The sequence below is a fragment of the Megascapheus bottae genome, chromosome 4 (genome assembly GCF_031878675.1).
Source record: "Megascapheus bottae isolate mThoBot1 chromosome 4, mThoBot2.hap1, whole genome shotgun sequence".
NCBI lineage: Eukaryota > Metazoa > Chordata > Mammalia > Rodentia > Geomyidae > Megascapheus > Megascapheus bottae.
The window spans coordinates 40993459-41011300 of NC_143512.1; the positions used below are offsets into that span (position 1 = coordinate 40993459).

Genomic DNA, 17842 nt, shown 5'->3' on the forward strand with positions numbered 1-17842 from the left:
GCCCTACCACTGAGCTACATTGCAGCCCTAAATTTTAAGCTTCAGCTGTAATTTTAACAAAGGAGTTACAAACTTGACTACAACCCAGGAAATGGTAGTAGGACCTGTGCCAGATCTATAACAACATCCCACTATACACAACAGCGTGGAGCCCACAGAAGACTGAGAGATAGGAGTTGCTTTCCCAATTAGGCAAAAGTTAGACACACACACCTACACACACCAAAATACACACAAATGCACATAAGTCAGTAGCAGCTGGATGACTTATGATCAGGATCGCGGTCTACCAATAGCCATATTTAACTGTAAGACCTAATCTCTTCATGCTGCAACAACTCTGCCCTGCAGCCCAGTTTCACCAAGCTCCAGGTGAACTGTTGCATCATGGGTACTTGGCTCAGCCACACATAGACAGGAGTCTCTGCAGTTGCATAAATTAAGATTCATGCATTTCAGGAGGAAGGCTAGAAGAAAGGTCTATGTTGTTACAATGCCAAAAACAACCAATTTGGTTCTTAAAAAAACAAAAAATCCCAAAGAAACAAAAACGTTTGTGAAAGTAGCTCTCCATCAAATGAAATGCATTTGTTATGTTAATGTCTTGGATCTTCAAGCCAGATGGTTATTAGATCATGGTATGGGAATTCTACCTTTACTCTTTCCTTCCCTAGGAAGAAAGCCGTGGCGTGCAGGACGTCTGCTGCGTGAGTGGAGTTATGGTAGGCATTGGAGGAATGGTAGTTGGCTTCAATCACTTGTAGCCAGGCCCGAAGAGTAGTTTCAGTACAGTTTAAAAATTCGCATACTCCAAACCGGGAGAAGACTTTTAATCCCAAGTAAACCAATGGCCTGCAAAACAGGAAAACAAATCCTGGTTTACTGAGTTCATTTACCCAGAGAATTTCTCTGATAGTAGTGGGGAGCAGAATTAAAGCTGCACCATTTAGAGTCATGTTTCATATTTACAGATGGGTCATTCATACCCACAGTCAAACACCCCAGCAGAAATGAGGTCCTTTGACTTTTCTCATCTGTCCCCTGCTGACAGGACAAATTTAAAGAAATATTGCTGGTCATTCAAATGTTTCCCCCACCACTTTTTTTGTCAGTCCTGGGGCTTAAACTCAGGGCCTGAGCACTGTCCTTGAGCTTTCTCAATGCTAGAGCTCTACCACTTAAGCCACAGCACCACTTTTGGCTTTTTCTATGTATGTGGTACCAAAGAATTGAACCTTGGTCTTCATGCATGCTAGGCAAGCGCTCTACCACTAGGCCATGCCCCCGTTCTTTCTTTCTGGAGGTTACCCTTGATGGCTCTAAACTGTTTGGTTCAGACAGTCATCTTACCTCAGTTTCCTAAGTAGCTGGAACTAGAGGTGTGTACCACCTAGCCCCGCTTTCAATTTATTTTGGAGATGAAGCTTCAACAAATCTTGGGATAAGAAAACTTAGAACTCTTGGCTCACTGGCACAAAGGAATGTCCAAAGACAGCAAGGACACATATGCTGACCCCATGTCTTGCCCACTACAACTCCCTCTCCCAAAAGCAGCAAGCTCCGGCCACAAAACTTCTTCCAACTTTCCAAATGTAAAGGCCTCCAGCATGACTGCAATTGGAGATGTCTCATACCTTTTATGTGTAACCGCTTCCAGTTCAAAGATGTTGAAATCCCAGCTTTCCTCATTATCAAGTAACTGGGCGATAGAAGGAGGAACGTCATTGATGGTTACTGGCATGGCAAGGTGACTGTGACTCTGATGCACATCTGAGCAAAAGAGAGGGCGAAGATGGTGGGGGAGGCCGGTGAGTTCTGAAATTGAATGCCCCTAAGCATGTTGTCTTTTTCACAATTGCAACTAGAATAAAAATGCTTGTGCAGGGGTACTGGGAGTTTGGCCTAATGGTAGAGTGCTTGCCTAGTATGCACGAAGACCCGGTTCAATTCCTCGGTACCACATATATAGAAAAAAAGAAAGAAGAAACAAATGCTTGTGCAGGTATGCTGTAGGTGGGCTGAACTCAGCGTCTAGTGCTCCACCACTTGAGGCATAGCCCCAATCCTTTTGCTATTCATTTTCAGGCAGGGTGTCTAGCCTTTGCCTAGGTTAGACTGCATGGACAGTAGTGGGGATTGCAGGCTTGCCCTCCCCTCCTCCTTCCCACTAGAAAGCCTTGAACTTCACAAGAAGATGGCCAGGCTGAGGTTTTACTCTTAAATGATCAATCTTAAGACCATGCTCTTGCTTTCTTTTCCTTTTTCTTTTTGCAGCACCTAAGCTTGAATTTCAGGGCCTCATTTTTGCTAAGCAAGTGCTCTACCACTCTATGCTTTATTTTTCACATGGTGTTTTTAGCCTAGGGTTGGCCTCAAACCTTGATCCCCCTACTTAGGATTTCCATGTAGCTGAGATAAGCAGATGTGCACCAACCATGACACTCCATCCTACATGAGGTGCAATTCTTCCACTAACTGTGTTCAGAGAGGCAATGTTAATCAGGAGATGTTGTTTCAAATGTAAATCACAGAGATGCATAAACTCAATGAAAGCACCAAAGCCTTTCCTGTGCTGCAGTCATGACCTGTGGGTGGCCCACACTGGGGACAATTAATTTGTAACAGGTGACAGACAAAAACTTACTCTTTGTAAACACATACTCATTTCCTGACAACCTTCTCAAGCCATCCTGGAACAAAGACAGATACGGTTAGAAGCATGCTTTACACTAGTCACCCTTCTCTTTCATCAGCCAGAGTTCAAATCCCAAACAACCCCATCCACCTATAACTCCAAGTTAACTCAGAGCAATAGCTATGAGACAGATGGTACTCTCCCTTTGTGGCTGCTAGTCCCAGGAGACGGAGGAATCTGGTCTGCAATGGACATGACATCATTCTCTTCTAGCATTTCCAAAGCCACCAAAGTGAAATCCAAGAAACAGTCTTGCTTTGGATGCGCATAATTCTGATACAATCTACCCAAAGTGGGTGGGGCTACTCTTGGGTCCTCAGGTTGACACTGGGAAGCATCAAAGCCACATGCCACATTATGGGGATAATTGTCAAATCTTTTAAAAACTGGGATAACTGTAAGGTAATATCTAGAATTAATTCTTTTGAACCATATCAATTTTTTTTTTTTTGCCAGTCCTGGGCTTGAGCTCAGGGCCTAAGTGCTGTCCTTGGGCTTTCTCAAGGCTAGAGCTCTACCACTTGAGACACAGCATCATTGCCACAGCACCCAGCGGGAACTGCTGTCCCTACCTTAGAGGCAAGAGAATTGGCTGTGGTTACTTGTTCATACTTTTTTTGTTTTTGTTTTATTTTTTTTTTAGGTTAGCTCTTGGCTTAAAGATCCAAAATGTGACTTTTGCTTGGCGTGGTGGCTCACACCTGTAATCCCAGCTACTCAGGGGGCTGAGATCTGAGGATTAAGGTTCAAAGCCAGCCCAGGCAGAAAAAAACCTGAGACTCCTATCTCCAGTTAACCTCTAGAAAACGGAAAGTAGGGCTTGGCTCATGGGTAGGGAGGTAGCTTTGAGCTGAAGAGTTTAGGGAGAGTGCCCAGGCTGAGTTCAAGCCCCATGACTCACAAAAAGGAAAGAGCATTTCCCTGTTTTTATTTTGCCCTTCTCCCTCTACTTCCTATTGCCACATAAGCATGAAGTGGAGCCTCACACTGGACCTTCACAGCGTTAGTTGGACAGGAATCCAATGGCATGGTAGGTGGAGGTGGCTTTTCTAGGCTCAGCGTTCTTTTTTTAAAAAATATTTTATATTATAGTTAATAGAAGGGTTACATTATATTCTCCAGATAGAAGGTACATTAATTCACATACATTGATACCCTTTCTCATGTCTTGGTCCCCATTTCCCTCCCCCTACCCTCACCCCTCATCTTGTTTTCCCCCTTCCCTATCCAATTTCAAATAACCAAATACAAATATATCCAATATATAAGATAACAAAGAGAGATACTGTAACAATATGAGATAACCAAGGGACAGCAAAAGAGATGAGAGATAACATAGTACATTAAGGACAACAATCATTCGTTATATGGCTTTTGTTTCTATATCCTAGAGGTCTTTTCATTTAGCATCATACTGTATGGCCTTATGTATCTAGGTTTTGTTCTATTGTAAATCTCTGCTAGGAGAGCCCAAGGTTTCTACTGATTATGACAAATGAGGGAAACCATTGAGCCTATGTTCCTTTGAATCTGGTTTACTTCACTTAATATGATTTTTTCTAAGTCTTTCCATTTCCTAACAAATGGGGCCATGTCATTCTTTCTGACAGCAGCATAGAATTCCATTGTGTGCAAATACCACATCTTGTTGATCCACTCATCAACTGAAGGACATCTGGGTTGGTTCCATATCTTTGCTATGGTGAATAGTGCTGCAATGAACATTGTTGTGCTAGTGGATTTAGTATGCCCTAGATTCTGGATGGTTGGGTAAATGCCAAGTAGTAGAATTGGTGGGTCAGAGGGGAGCTCTATGTTTAGTCTTTTGAGGAACTGCCATACTGCTTTCCATAGTGGTTGAACGAGTTTGCACTCCCACCAACAGTGTAGTAGTGATCCCTCCTGGCCACATCCCCTCCAGCATCTGTTGTTATTAGATTTCTTGATCATGGCCATTTTAACTGGAGTGAGGTGGAATCTTAGAGTTGTTTTGATTTGCATTTCTTTTATGTAGGCCAAACGTTCTTATAATGTGTAACACAATGCAAAAAACCCCTCCACTATGTTCATAACTTCATTGTTTAGGGAATAATGACAAAAATGCTATGCGTATTCAGTACAGGTACAGAGATTCTTTTTTCTTAATTGTTTTGTATTTTTGACCTGTGATCGGGGAATCCATAGATCAGAACCTGTCCATCAGAGGGCTATAGACATACAGCAATCTTCAACCCAATAGTTTAACAAGGTGTGGGGAGGAAGTAGCCAGGGAAGATCTGTGCAGCACCGCTTTGCATATGCAAGCCCTGATCACAGACATGTCGGACTCCTGCTGCTAGGGTCCCTCAGTTTCATGGAAGATAAATGCAAGAATTACTCAAGCGGCTAAGCGAAATGAACTCCAGGATATGGAAACAAGAGGTTTATCTTTGTGGCTGTTGTTTTTTAATGTACTATGTGAAATTATTTCTTCCTCCTTTTTTCCCCCTTATCACTTGTTGTTACTGTATCTGACTTTAGTATCTGGTATATTGTATACACATTTATTTGTTTATTTGAATTAAGGAAGGAAAGGGGAAAAATAAGATGATGAGGCAAAGGACAAAGGGTTAACAGCAATATTCACAAGACAATATGTTGGAAATAAGTTTTATGACTTGGAAGGGGATGGGAGTGGGAAAGTGGGAGAAAAACATGGGAAGGGTAATAATGTTCAAGAAGTAATATACCCACTGCCTGATGAATGTAACTGTAACCCCTCTCTATATCATCTGACAATAAAATTAAAAAATCACTAAAGTACCATCACACACATTATATACATACATTACATATATACCCACACATTACATGCGTCACACATACAGAAATCAATGGAGCTGCCTCTGGATATGCTGATGTTTGTCTATACAAGTATTTCTAAATCCCAGGTAACAGTTCACTGGTGAGATGGACTCCCCTGGACATTTCTGGGTTTTTCTTGTCACTCACCGTCATCAGGCCTCCTACGAGATCACTGGTGTGTGGATCTTCATCTTTGGTACCCAGCTGCGGGGAGTACAGTTCTGTGGTCCGTAAAATTTCTAGAACTCTGTCCAAGGCTTCTGCCACTGTGACTGGGCTGTTTTCTTGGGCTGCATTGATTATATTTATAACCTTTGGAAATAAAAAAAAAGTACATCTGAGAGATTGGGATGCTGCTCCCCTGAAGTCACGAATTTGCTGGGAACCCCAAAGAAAGTGGGTGAGCACAGTTTGTTGCTCAGAGGGCACTGCCACTGTCTCATGGCTGCGCACTCAGCAGCCCACACTGTCCTGTGTCGGCCCACTTTAGCCCGTATCTCCCAGGCTCCTTCGGTAGCCTCCTTTAGCTTTCCTCCACAGGATGGAGTTTCTCACAAATAGCTCTGAGTCTGTTTCTTATTCTATGGTCCTTTCAGAAAAACCATTTTGTTTTCTTGACGCTGAATATATATGATCCATTCCAGACTGTCAAGCTCACCTCCAGGCTAACCTGACCTAAGCTAAACTCACAAAGCAGGACAATGAGCAGCAACTGCAGCAAGCATAACAGAACCCAAGACGGATGCTTTTCTAGACCCTGCCTGCCTGCCGGACATACTGCTTTCCCTCACTCCTCTCCCATTCTGACAGCTCCTCAAAGAGCCCAGTTGATTCTCTCCCTAAAAATCGCCAGGCCCATTCATTTCTCTTCCACTGCCACGAGTTTACTCATCAATATTTTTGTGGAGGGGATTGGAATTACAGAAAATTGTTGACGGATTTGTTTTCTTGTACTCACACCACATCCATCCTTGTGCACAACAGCTGGGCATTTATTTTTCTGCAACCCAGTTGCTAGATTAAGTCACCCCTAACATTAAAACCTTCAACGATTTCTGCAGCATGTGAACTAAGACACAAGTCACTCACTACCATCCAGCTGATCACAACGACCTGACCTCTGCATAACCCTCGCTGTATCTCCAGCCTCTCTGGCTTTTTTCCAGGTCACATGGCAAAGCACTCCAGTGCTATTCTTGCTCCCCCATAGTCCTTTTCTGACCAGTGTGCTTCTTGGGCTTCAAGTTTTGATGCAAACATTAGTTCCTCCACAGTGACCTTCCCTGACCATTGTCTCATGCAAGCTACATCTGGGCCCTGCTCCCACTGGTCTCATGGCACCCCGTGGTTTTCCTGTATAACACTCCCTTTACTTAGTAATTGTGCACATATGTATTTTGTGTTTGTTGGTTTAGTATCTGTTTCTCCCACTAGACTGAAATCCATGAGACCAGCAGAATGCAGCTCAGGAGGGCGGGTCCTCACTGCAGCTGTCACTCACCTTTGTGATGGGGGCTTCGATAGTCATGGAGTGGATCCTCGCCATGGAGGGGTAGCGGCGGTTCTGTAGGCTTGGTGCTGGAGTGAAGGTGAGAGAGTCATGTTTGGCTAAGTACAGGTTAGTCCTTTCACAGCTGGGGACCAGATTCTCCCAAGACTTCCTTCTCCTCCCAAAGCATGTCTCTTGTTCCTACAAGGTTGACTGCCTAGCCACCCTGAGGACTCCCTGGACCACAGGCCACCAACCCTTCAGGCAGGTCCTTTGCTTTGATTACTGTGCTGCTGGTCACTGGCCAGCTACGTGAGCACAGTAAGAAGGGCTTCCATTTTTTTGATTCTAGAAGACCCAGTAAATAGGGGCCAGTGGCGCCTCTTTCCTGAGCCCACAGGTCTGTAACACTCAGAACCTAGTGGTGCTAGCTCTAATTTGTAGAAACTTGTATTTATTTATTTATTTATTTATTTATTTATTTATTTTTGCATAATTTTATTCTTTGCATTTAATTTTTTAATTTTTTATTGTAATTAATAAAAGGGTTACATGATATTTGCCAGATAGACGGTGCATTAATTCACATACATTGATACCCTTTCACATGTCTTGGTACCCTACCCTCCCCCCACCCCCCCACTTGTATTTATTTTTATTTTTATTTTTTGCCAGTCCTGGGCTTGAGCTCAGGGCCTGAGCACTGTCCTTGGGCTTTCCTGAAGGTTAGTGCTCTACCTTGAGCCACAGCACCACTTCTGGCTTTTTCTATGTATGTGCTACTGAGGAATTGAACCTGGGTCTTTGTGCATGCTAGGCAGGCACTCTACCACTAGGCCAAACTCCCGGCCCCAAACTTGTATTTTTTTAAAGAATTTTACCTTTTGAAATGCTAATGCTTACAGATGGTTAAAGATTCAATTGGAGCCAGGAGACTGAGGCTCCCATCTGAAATCCTAGCTACTCAGGAGGCTGAGATCTGAGGATCATGGTTCAAAGCCAGCTCTGGCAGAAAACTCCCCATGAGACTCTTATCTTCAATTAGCCACTTAAAAACCAGAAGTGGAACTGTGGCTCAAGATGGTAGAACAGGGCCAGTGCCCAGGCCCTGAACTCAAGTCCCATCACAAAAAAAAAAAGAAGAGAAAAAGATTCAAATGGTAAAAGTAGAGACTGGGAATGTGGCTTAGTGTAGAGTGCTTGCCTAGCATGCATGAAGCCCTGGGTTTAATTCCTCAGTACCACATACACAGGGAAAAAAAATGTTAAAGTATCAAATGGTACACATGTTTCCTTAAATGCAGTGTTTCCATCAACCTCTTACCACCCAGTGGGGAAGCAGGAGGATTAATCCTCATTTCAGAAATGAGAGGACGCCCCCCAGTCCTCCCAGGCAGAGCCCATATCCAGCCATTGCTGTCCTCCCTTGTGCTCCCACCCCTCCACTTTGCCCATCAAAACACAAGAAGCTGCTCACCATCGCTGCTTCGAGACGATATGGACTTGACGTCAATGGACTCTTTCCTGCGGCTCTTGAACCTGAATGAATGAGGCTCTGTGATGGCACAACAGACATGGAAAGGGGATTATGTAGCTGTAGTCACCATCACTCATTTCCCAAGAAAACAAGCACCAGAAAAACCATTTTGAGAAATTAACTCTCTTATCAAGTCACCAAAGTACATGAATGGCTAGTCAGGTGAGTCATAAACTAATGTCTTTTCTGTCTGCTGCTTCATTGTATCATGTAAATGGAGAGGATCAAAGATTATATAATTCCAGAAGTGGAATATTGTTTTAAAAATTAGCTGAAACTTAGGGGAACTTTTCAGAGGGATCACCTTGACTTGCAGGACTCTATTCAGCTGGAAGGCAAAGAGGGAAAGACTCCTCTGGAGTTATTTAAGGAAATAAAATCCTTGTGAAATCCATACTTATTTTATATTATTTGGGAAATAAATGCAGACTAGTTCGGGGTACTTTTGGAAAGTCAGACATCTAGACAGTCTTTCAGGGATTCTAAGGATAAATTTCAGCAAATGATGTGTAAGTACAGTTGATCACAGAAAGAGAAGAGAACTAGTTTTATATTTCGCTTGTTGCTTGCCTGCCTGCCTGCCTGCCTGCCTTCCTTCCTTCCTTCCTTCCTTCCTTCCTTCCTTCCTTCCTTCCTTCCTTCCTTCCTTCATTTTCTTCTTTCTTTTTTGCCAGTCCTGGGGCTTGAACTCAGGTTCTTGGTGCTGTCTCTGAACCTCTTTGTGTTCAAGGCTAATCCTCTACCACCTGAGCTGCAGTGCCACTTCCTAGTTTTATATTTCTAACAGCTAACCTTTTATGCTTGACTTTATTTTCTGAGGAGGAAAAAAAAATCATTGAGACAGTTACTGCTGTGCTGAGAGGACACACTTGAGGTTGGTGGGATGGGGGGAAGGAGTGTAGACACATGGAGAGGAAGGGCGGGAGAATGCAGTCATTTTATCCAATGTGGAGATATATGAAAATGAAACTAGGGAAACTGAGAGAATGGGAGGGATTGGGAGAGATGAGGGAGAACGATGGAAGGGTGACATTGATCAAGATGCACTGTACTCACAAATTAACATGTTGAAATGAAACTCCTTTGTACAATTAATGATGGAGATAATAAAATTATAATAATCTAGTATAAAGAATTGCTTAATGCATCATAGATGGTGAGAAAACCAGCTCCAGAGCTGATTGCCAAAATTCAAATATCCTCAAGTGGTCTGATAATTCCCGGCCTTTCTACATGTAAAAGTCATCCTTCCTTTGGTGGATGAGGGATACAAGGTCAGGTAGTGTTGCCACAGGTCTGAAACAATGAGGTAAAAGCTGGGGACTTTCTGCACCTGCCTCCCTGCCACATTTCCCAGTTCTGAAGGCAGCTGCCAACTACCAAAAGGCAATGGAGGATTGGTTAAGGTTCAGTCAACACCATATTCTCTCCTATGTCCTATCCCACTAGCATCTACCTAAAATGTTGGGCCTCTCTGTGCAAATAAAAGGAAACCAGGGTGGGGGAGGTGTTGAGTAGAGAAGGTTGCTGCCAACGAAGAATCAAGGACTTTTTAGCTGCTTCCTGCTTCTCCTAACATTAGCATTTAGCACTCCCCAATCCTGGGTAGCAAATGTCACCTCATCACCTTTAGAGCAACTGGTAGACTTGAACTCATAAAGCCTTCTACACAGAGAAGATGAACGATTCTCACCTGTCTGGGAGTTGTCTCCAGAATCACGATGAATCCTGTGGATCTAAAGTTGTTCCGAAGTTTGATAAAATAAGAGAAAGAGATTTTAAATATGGATTTGCTGTCTTCCTCAAACAATTGAGCCAAAAATATCTGAAGACTTGCAGGAAGCAAGAGGCTGCACAGACAGTATGGGCAATGAGACACACACCATGTGGCAAGGATACACACATTTGCACTTGGGAGTACCTGGGAGTATATGAGCAAAAAGGCCCTGGGGGCCGAGGGCTGAGGGACACCCTTCCATGCTGTCTATCTGTCCCCCATCAGCTAGCTTCTTGTGCCAGTCTGTGGCAACAAAGAAAAAGGCTAAAACTCAGCTTACTCTTATTTTTTTTTAAATAAGGTTCCTACATATCCTATTGGTTTCAGACATATTCCATGATTTTTTCCTGTAATGTAAAGTAACTTGAATTGAAATCTAATCTTCCTAGCACTGAAGTCTCCAAATGCTGCTTCATTAGTCAGTCAGTTCTGAAGTGTTTCTTCACATTGCCATTTTGCACCTACTTCTTTCTCATTATCAGATTTGTTTTGTGCTAATGGCTTTGTGCCCATGCCCAGTAACTATCAATGAATGATAAATGAAGTCATTAACACTAGGACTTATAAGTATACTTTCTTGGTCCATCTGCATTTCTTGAGTTTAGAACCCAAGGCCCTGAGAAGCAGTGTCCCATCTCCCGCATTATCACAGCTTCTCTGCTCAGCCACTGCTCCCATCACCGGCTCAGATCACTCACCTCAGCAGCCATTCCATGAACTGTTTCCACCAGCCTGGACTACAGAGGTGGGGGGACCGGAAGTGGGGAGATTCATATAATTTAGGCAAGATCTACAAAGAAGACATCCCTGCTTCCTTATACCATTTTAAACTCATCAGAGAAAAGCGAAGTGTTAAACCGCAGTGGCTGTGAGCTCTTCTGCTCTGGGATATTCCACGTGACAGTGGGACAACCATGTAACCCACTTGTGAGCTACTGTGGACATCATGTCACTGACGGCTGTTGGCCCAGTTACACCAGGATTATGGGGTCTGTATACATCTGTGAATAATTATTTCACATTTTTCTTCAGGCATAAAGACCACTTGTGACAAATCTACTAGGCTTGGTGTCAATTTTCAATACTATACAAATGAATAAAACTCTTGTCTTGTTTCCCTTTCTCATCAGCTCTAGCTCAGAAGTAAATGTTTAGTTTTGCTCTCTGAATCAAAAGTTTTATAACCCCGAATCCCCTTATCACACCAAAAAAAATCCCCACAGAACCGTGGGCCAACCCGTGGGCTTTGCATTCTGTCTGGAGAGGAGGCACATTCAACTAGATAGAGTCGAACCCAGCAGAGGCACGGCCCAGCCATGCCCGGGGCGTGGGAGCATACCCTAGCCACTAACAGGAACAAGAGGGGGTGCAGAGGACTGGGGACTAGAGGTACAGTCCGTCTGCCAGGGTGTTTGGGGACCGTCCTTTTCCACAAAGCAATGTTGGCTTTGGTATTTCTGAGCTGAACATGCAGTCGCCATGCTGGCACAGTAGTCTCTGGTGGGCTCTGTGTCCATTGCCAACCATAGAAGAACTGCAGTTGCGAATCTGTTTTGCAAATCTTATCTCCTGGAGTAGAGATGCCCCAGGGCTGTGCATCATGGGAAGGCATTTCTTCCATCCCATCCTAGAAGCACTAGGTTTTTTATCATCTGTGAACCTTTCCTGACTATTCCATTTACAATCAAAGATTAACTCACATGACCAGTCTCTTAGAAGAAAAATTTGTTCCTGAAATCTAAACCCACCAGTCACTTATAATTCAGTATGAAGTATTCCAAATTGTTTCCCACATAACACTTAGTCAAGAGAATGTAAACAGTGATCCAGTGCTTCCGTGTTCTCCGGGGTGGGCAGCTGGGGAGATTCTGGAGAATGAAGATTGTGATAAAGACCATCTTTTACAAGTCTCCAAGTATGAAGAGCTCTCCATTTGCAATCACCAGGATGTCATGATTATGCTCTGGAAGGGAGAAAGTAAGTGCCACACAGCTATCGCACAGAGCCCAAGCCACAGTCCTACGTCTAAAGCCTGCTGCTCCTTGACACACTGCTTTCTACAGAGAGGCTTCAGAAGGGACATCCTAGGAACTGAGTTTTTAAGCTGAAGTCAAAGAAGTACTTCTTGCATTTGTGCAGGAAGGCATTTTCCCTGCTATTTGGAAGAAGGGACTTTCTCTCTTCAAAAGGTTTTGTCAGCAGGCATGGTGTTACACACCTTTAATCTTAGCTACTTGATTACAGAGATAGGAGGGTTTCTGTGCAAAGGCAGCCTGAGCAGAGAGAGGGAAGGACAGAGATGGAGGGAGAAGAAGAGGAAGGAAGAGAGAGAGAGAGAGAGAGAGAGAGAGAGAGAGAGAGAGAGAGAGAGAGAGAGAGAGAGAAACACCAATTGTAATGGTTTCCCTCTCTCCAGTAATTTCAGCTACTTCAGTGCTATAAGTAGGAGAATCATAGTTCAAAGATAGCCTAGCCTTGGGCCAGGAGTTTGGTCTAGTGGTAGAGTGCTTGCCTAGCATGCACGAAGACCCAGGTTCGATTCCTTGGTATCACATACTTAGAAAAAGCCAGAAGTGGTGCTGAGGCTCAAGTGGTAGAGTTCTAGCCTTGAGAACTCAGTGCTCAGGCCCTGAGCTTAAGCCCAAGACTGGCAAAAACAAAAAAACAAAAAAACAAAAAAAAAAACCCAAAAGATAGCCTAGCCTAAATGGAAAATCTAGAAAACAACATAAAAGTATAAGGGCTAGAAATGTCACTCAAGTGATAAAGTGCTTGTCTAGAAAGCATGGAGCCCTTAGTTTAATCCCCAACATTAAACACTCATGCATCTGGGCATGCTCACACACATACATACAAGTATTGTAACATGGATACAAAGGGATTAGAATTTACTGTCCCTAGGCCACTCTCTCTGAGTGCGTTGTTTTCCCCTTGTGAAATTTGCAAGAGCAGAAATGACTGGGAATGATGATACTGTCTAGCACTTCTATAACATGAATTCTGCTGTGATGCTGGGTCAAGTTTCTGACCAACACAAAGCTGCCATTTCCGAACCAGCCATTGGAAGCAATACAGTTTATTCTTGTTGGTGGTGGAGAGGGGTGAGAAGAATAATTTAAAAACTTTAGTTAATTAAGATGTCATAGATTGCTACAAATTTTGTTGTCCTGGTACTAAACTCTTCACAAATGCTTGAGGTCCCATCCTTCTGTCATATGCTTCCTCTTTTTTTGCAGTCTTTCTCCTCCTTTCTCTTTCTCTTTGGCTTTCACAGGGAATTGAACTCAGGGCTTCAAACTCACTTAGGTTTCTTGCTCAAAGATGGTGCTCTACTACTTGAGTCTTACGTCCAGCCCAGTGTTTTGCTGCCTAATTGGAGATGGAGTCTTACAGACTTTTGTGCTCAGCTGGCTTTCCAGGATGTGACTCCTTTCATGCTGAAATCTGACAGCAGAAACGTAGTCTCTGGAATTCCTCCCTTAATTTACATGGAATGAAAATGACAGTGTCAGTGATATAATGCAGACACCTTTCATCAGTTTTCTTTACTGAAATACTTTGATGAGCATTTTCTTGAAAAGCAAAAGGATCTAATGCATAGATCAAATATTTTTGTCTATGTTTTCAAAATCTATTTGAAAGATATAATTTCTCAAAACTCAGATCCCATTGCTCCAGGCCTGGGAACAAAACAGCTCATGAGACAGCCCGGGATCCTGTCCTCAACAATGGTTTGCATAATGCCTGACGTCACAGACAGACAAAGAGCCATTTGCCTTCCACATACTCAGCCTGTTTTCCAAAGTTCTGCAACACCAAGACTGAAGAGAGGTTGAATCAATGCAGATCATGATATCTGGGGGTGACCTCCCCACTTTGGTGAACTTTATGAATCTTACGGACTGCACCAAAGCGTCTCTCTCCTTTTATCTTTATGGTAATTAAATATGTTATTTATATCAAAGTGCACTGGTTTGGTATAGATGAAAGTGCGCATATTTTTTTTAAGATTACACAACATTAAAATAAGAAACCCCAAGCTGCCTTCCTAGTTCTGTGTCCATACATTTCCTGAACATCTGACATCCTCCTCTGGTAAATATTCTGTGGGGAAAAGGGGAGGCCCTCCTCTCTTGTGTGGTGCCAGATCTCCAAGTCCAGATGCCACTATGTCCTTCACCCAAACATCCTACCCCACCCCACCTAGGGCTGATGTCACTGGCTCTCTACCCCACCTTCACCTGCAGAAGCCTTCAAGGGTGGCGCTCAGTGTGAGTCATTTTGTATCTTTATCTCATCCCAAATACTTCAAGCAAGCTAGCCTTCGGCCTTCAAGAGCTTTTCTCCTTGTACCATTTCTCCTTTGCTGACATTGTGGTACCAGTAATGTAAGAACCACTTTGCTTCCTCGCCTGGCTTTGAATGAGTTTTCCAATATGGAAATGGATAAGGGGGTCTTAAATGTAAGCATGAATCCATCACCTGGAGGCTTCTGTGAAGAGATTTCTCTCTGCTCAGTGCTACGAGCTGCTGTGAGAGTTACTGATGTGCTCAGGTCTCTAAGAGCCTGGGCAAGGCAAGGCCACAGAAATGTGGGCTGCCTTCCTGCTGGAGGTGGGCTGGTATACAGAGGCTCTGAGGACACGTGGGAGCTCATTAAAGCTGACTGACAGCCTCTCCAGATCTGTGGACTCAGAATCTTCACTTTCACACAATTGCCAAATGATTGGATTACATGTTACAGTTTGAGAAACACTGGCAAGGTAGACAAATAATCAGCTTTGGTTCTTTTGGTTCTTTGTACTGATGTGGATAGAATGCAAATGTTCTACCACTAAGCCACATCCCCACCAGCTTTTGGTACCTTTATCTCTAGCTGATAAACCTGTAGCACTTAGGAGATCCGGGAGTCTTCCTTCCTCACAGGCGAACAGTGTCCTGTAGCTGTATTAATCAGGGCTGTTCAGAGAAGCATAACTAGCAGCATGGATGTATTGGGAATAATTTATAGTTAAATTGCTTACAAGGGTTATGAAGGTTATAAAGTGCCACCCCATGCCCTGTGCAGGCATCTCCTAAGATGTCTTTGCTGATAGCACCATCTCTTTGACTGGCAGCTCAGAACTAGAGACTGGTGCTAGATTCCAAACAGCCAATGGCTTGAAGTGTACAGTTTGAGGCTATGACTGTAAAGTCTGAGAATGCCCACAACTTACCTTTGAACTCAACGGCTTCCCACCCTTCAGAGATGCAATCTTTGGGCATTTTTGAACTAAGCTCCTTAAGAATGGACTTCTATCTCTTTAGTTGTCATATGCCCATGCTTGGAACATGGCTTAGCACATAGTACATGCCCAACAAACAAGGAATGGATGAATGGCTTCATGATAGAGCATCCATTTTGGTCCATAATAAGCAGTAAATTGCTTGAGGGTAGAGACTACATCTAACCACCCTTGCTACAAAGGCCCAATAACTACTCCTTGGATTAAATTACAGGCTGGTAGCCAGGTGCCAATGGCTCATGCCTGTACTCCTAGCTACTCTGCAGGCTCTGATCTGAGGCTCACGGTTCAAAGCCTCCCAACTCAAGAAAGTCTGTAACATTTTTATCTCCAATTAACCACTAAAAAAGCCAGTGGAGCTGTGGCTCAAGTGGTGGAGTGCTAGCCTTAAGGAAAAGAAAAGACAGCACCAAAGACCTGAGATCACTAACTTCAGTTGGCCTCACTGGCCTCGGCTAGTGAATGGAGCTAACAGTCACAACAGGAGAGGTGACTGGACACGAGCCACTAGTGGGCTGACTGCAAAGTGTTTCCTCTCTGACTCATCCCATCTCTATAGCTTCATATACTTAGGGGCCAGAATCAAGGTCAAGATTATGGTCCAGGGAAGCTGGATAGTCTGCTGTGGGCCTCACATGACTTCAGCCAGTGGAGGTCCAAGAGGTTCAGCTCTCTCCACAAGACACCACTGGTCTCTGACCCTGGTAGCTGCTTCCCTACATTTGAGAGCAGAACCTAGGCCCTAATCACAATGCTTTGTGAACAAAATTATGATTATGAACAGAATTAGACTTTCCCCCTTCCTTTTTATAGCATGACACTTGCTTTGTGTTTCCTTGGGAAAACAATGTTTTAACCTTCTCTCTTCTTTGGGCGTTTATGAATAACATTTATGAATAACATTCTTAGTACTGCTCTTGGGGCCTGGAGGCTGGCCCTGCTTGGTGATCCCTAGGCAAAGGACATGTGTTCTCGGAGGTGGCAAAGCCACTGCCATGGCATGACAGTGGGTTGGTGATTTTCTCTGAGGCCTGAGTCTGCACAACTCACCCTCCAGGACAGCTTCTCCCAAGGGCTCAGGCCTATCCCATAGCCCCCGACTCCCCACGAGGCCACAGCACCCCTTCAACCCCTTTACCCGCACAGTGCTGCTCACAGCACAATGTGGAGATAACGACCATGTAGCTCATAACAGTTCTGTCTACAACTGACTGCACATATGATGGTGTTTCTAATGGTTGTTTTAGCCAGAGACCCTGTGGCTGTCTCAGTTCCTGCAAATACACTCTCATATTTACGCAGCAACACAAACAAGCCAATAGTGCAGCTCCCCAGCCCGTGCCACACTATGGAGCATCTTCTGCTGCATCTGCAGCAAACAGGGCAGCCAATCTGTCATGTGGGGGCCCAGCAGTGACAGGGAGAGAGACTTAAAGGATCACAAGGCTGATGATTTATTGAAGATGATTTTCAAAACACACTTCTCACAGCCTAAAGAATACTGGGAGAAATTTTTCAGATTTAAATGAAACAGAAGATCAAATAAATCCCATCCACACGGTTACTTCTCCTGCCAGATCTCACAACATGCAACATTAATGAGGAAGAGAAATAAACAGAACAGAACACACTTGACAGCTGAGTCAGGTAACAGGCGTGGCAGGTAGATGGAGGAGTGAAGCACTGCTGCCCTGTGTCCCAAATCTCACTGTGATTAACAAGGAAAGTGTGGGTCAGGTCCTGGAGAAAGCGATGCCCAGAGCCATGGCTAGAGAGAAATCAACCGCCTACAACATCACCCCTCTGCTCGTCTGTGGGCAGGTTCTGCTAAGGAGGGGGAGGCAGCTGGGAAGGCGGCTGAGGTCCCATCCTCAGGCCCTTTCTGCCTACTGCGGGTCCCCTCATGGTTCCCATCATCCCTTGGAGCACACAGAGCTCCTAGCTTCCAAGGATCATTCCTGGTACCTTGGGCTTCCAACCCTATAGCTCTGCCCTCCCTGGATGTGAACCATCACCCCCGCAGATACTCTCATGCCAGGGTGCAGAAAGGAGATATAAGATGACAAAGGCCTGATCCCTGTCCCCTGGCAGATCAGTAGTGTCTGTCCTCGCTGCAAGAATCAGATAGCGGCATCCTTCCATCGGCCTTCTACCTCATCTTGTGCCTCCTCCAAAGTAGTAGAAAGCTTTTTTTTTTTTTTAATTTGCCAGTCCT

The 17842-nt window shown here is 44.1% G+C and overlaps 1 protein-coding gene across 3 annotated transcripts in view; it reads right to left on the reverse strand.

The window, feature by feature from the left end:
• The window catches only part of Pde8b (phosphodiesterase 8B), a 189356-nt gene that overhangs the window by 13017 nt on the left and 158497 nt on the right, over positions 1-17842 (reverse strand). For all 3 annotated transcript variants that reach the window (XM_090331732.1, XM_090331731.1, XM_090331733.1), the window contains exons 11-17: positions 10259-10301; positions 8506-8583; positions 7041-7117; positions 5687-5851; positions 2645-2690; positions 1635-1770; positions 654-852 (exon numbers count right to left, since the gene is read on the reverse strand). In XM_090331732.1, coding sequence (XP_090187858.1) covers positions 654-852; positions 1635-1770; positions 2645-2690; positions 5687-5851; positions 7041-7117; positions 8506-8583; positions 10259-10301 — 744 coding nt within the window. The remainder of the gene's footprint in view (positions 1-653; positions 853-1634; positions 1771-2644; positions 2691-5686; positions 5852-7040; positions 7118-8505; positions 8584-10258; positions 10302-17842) is intronic.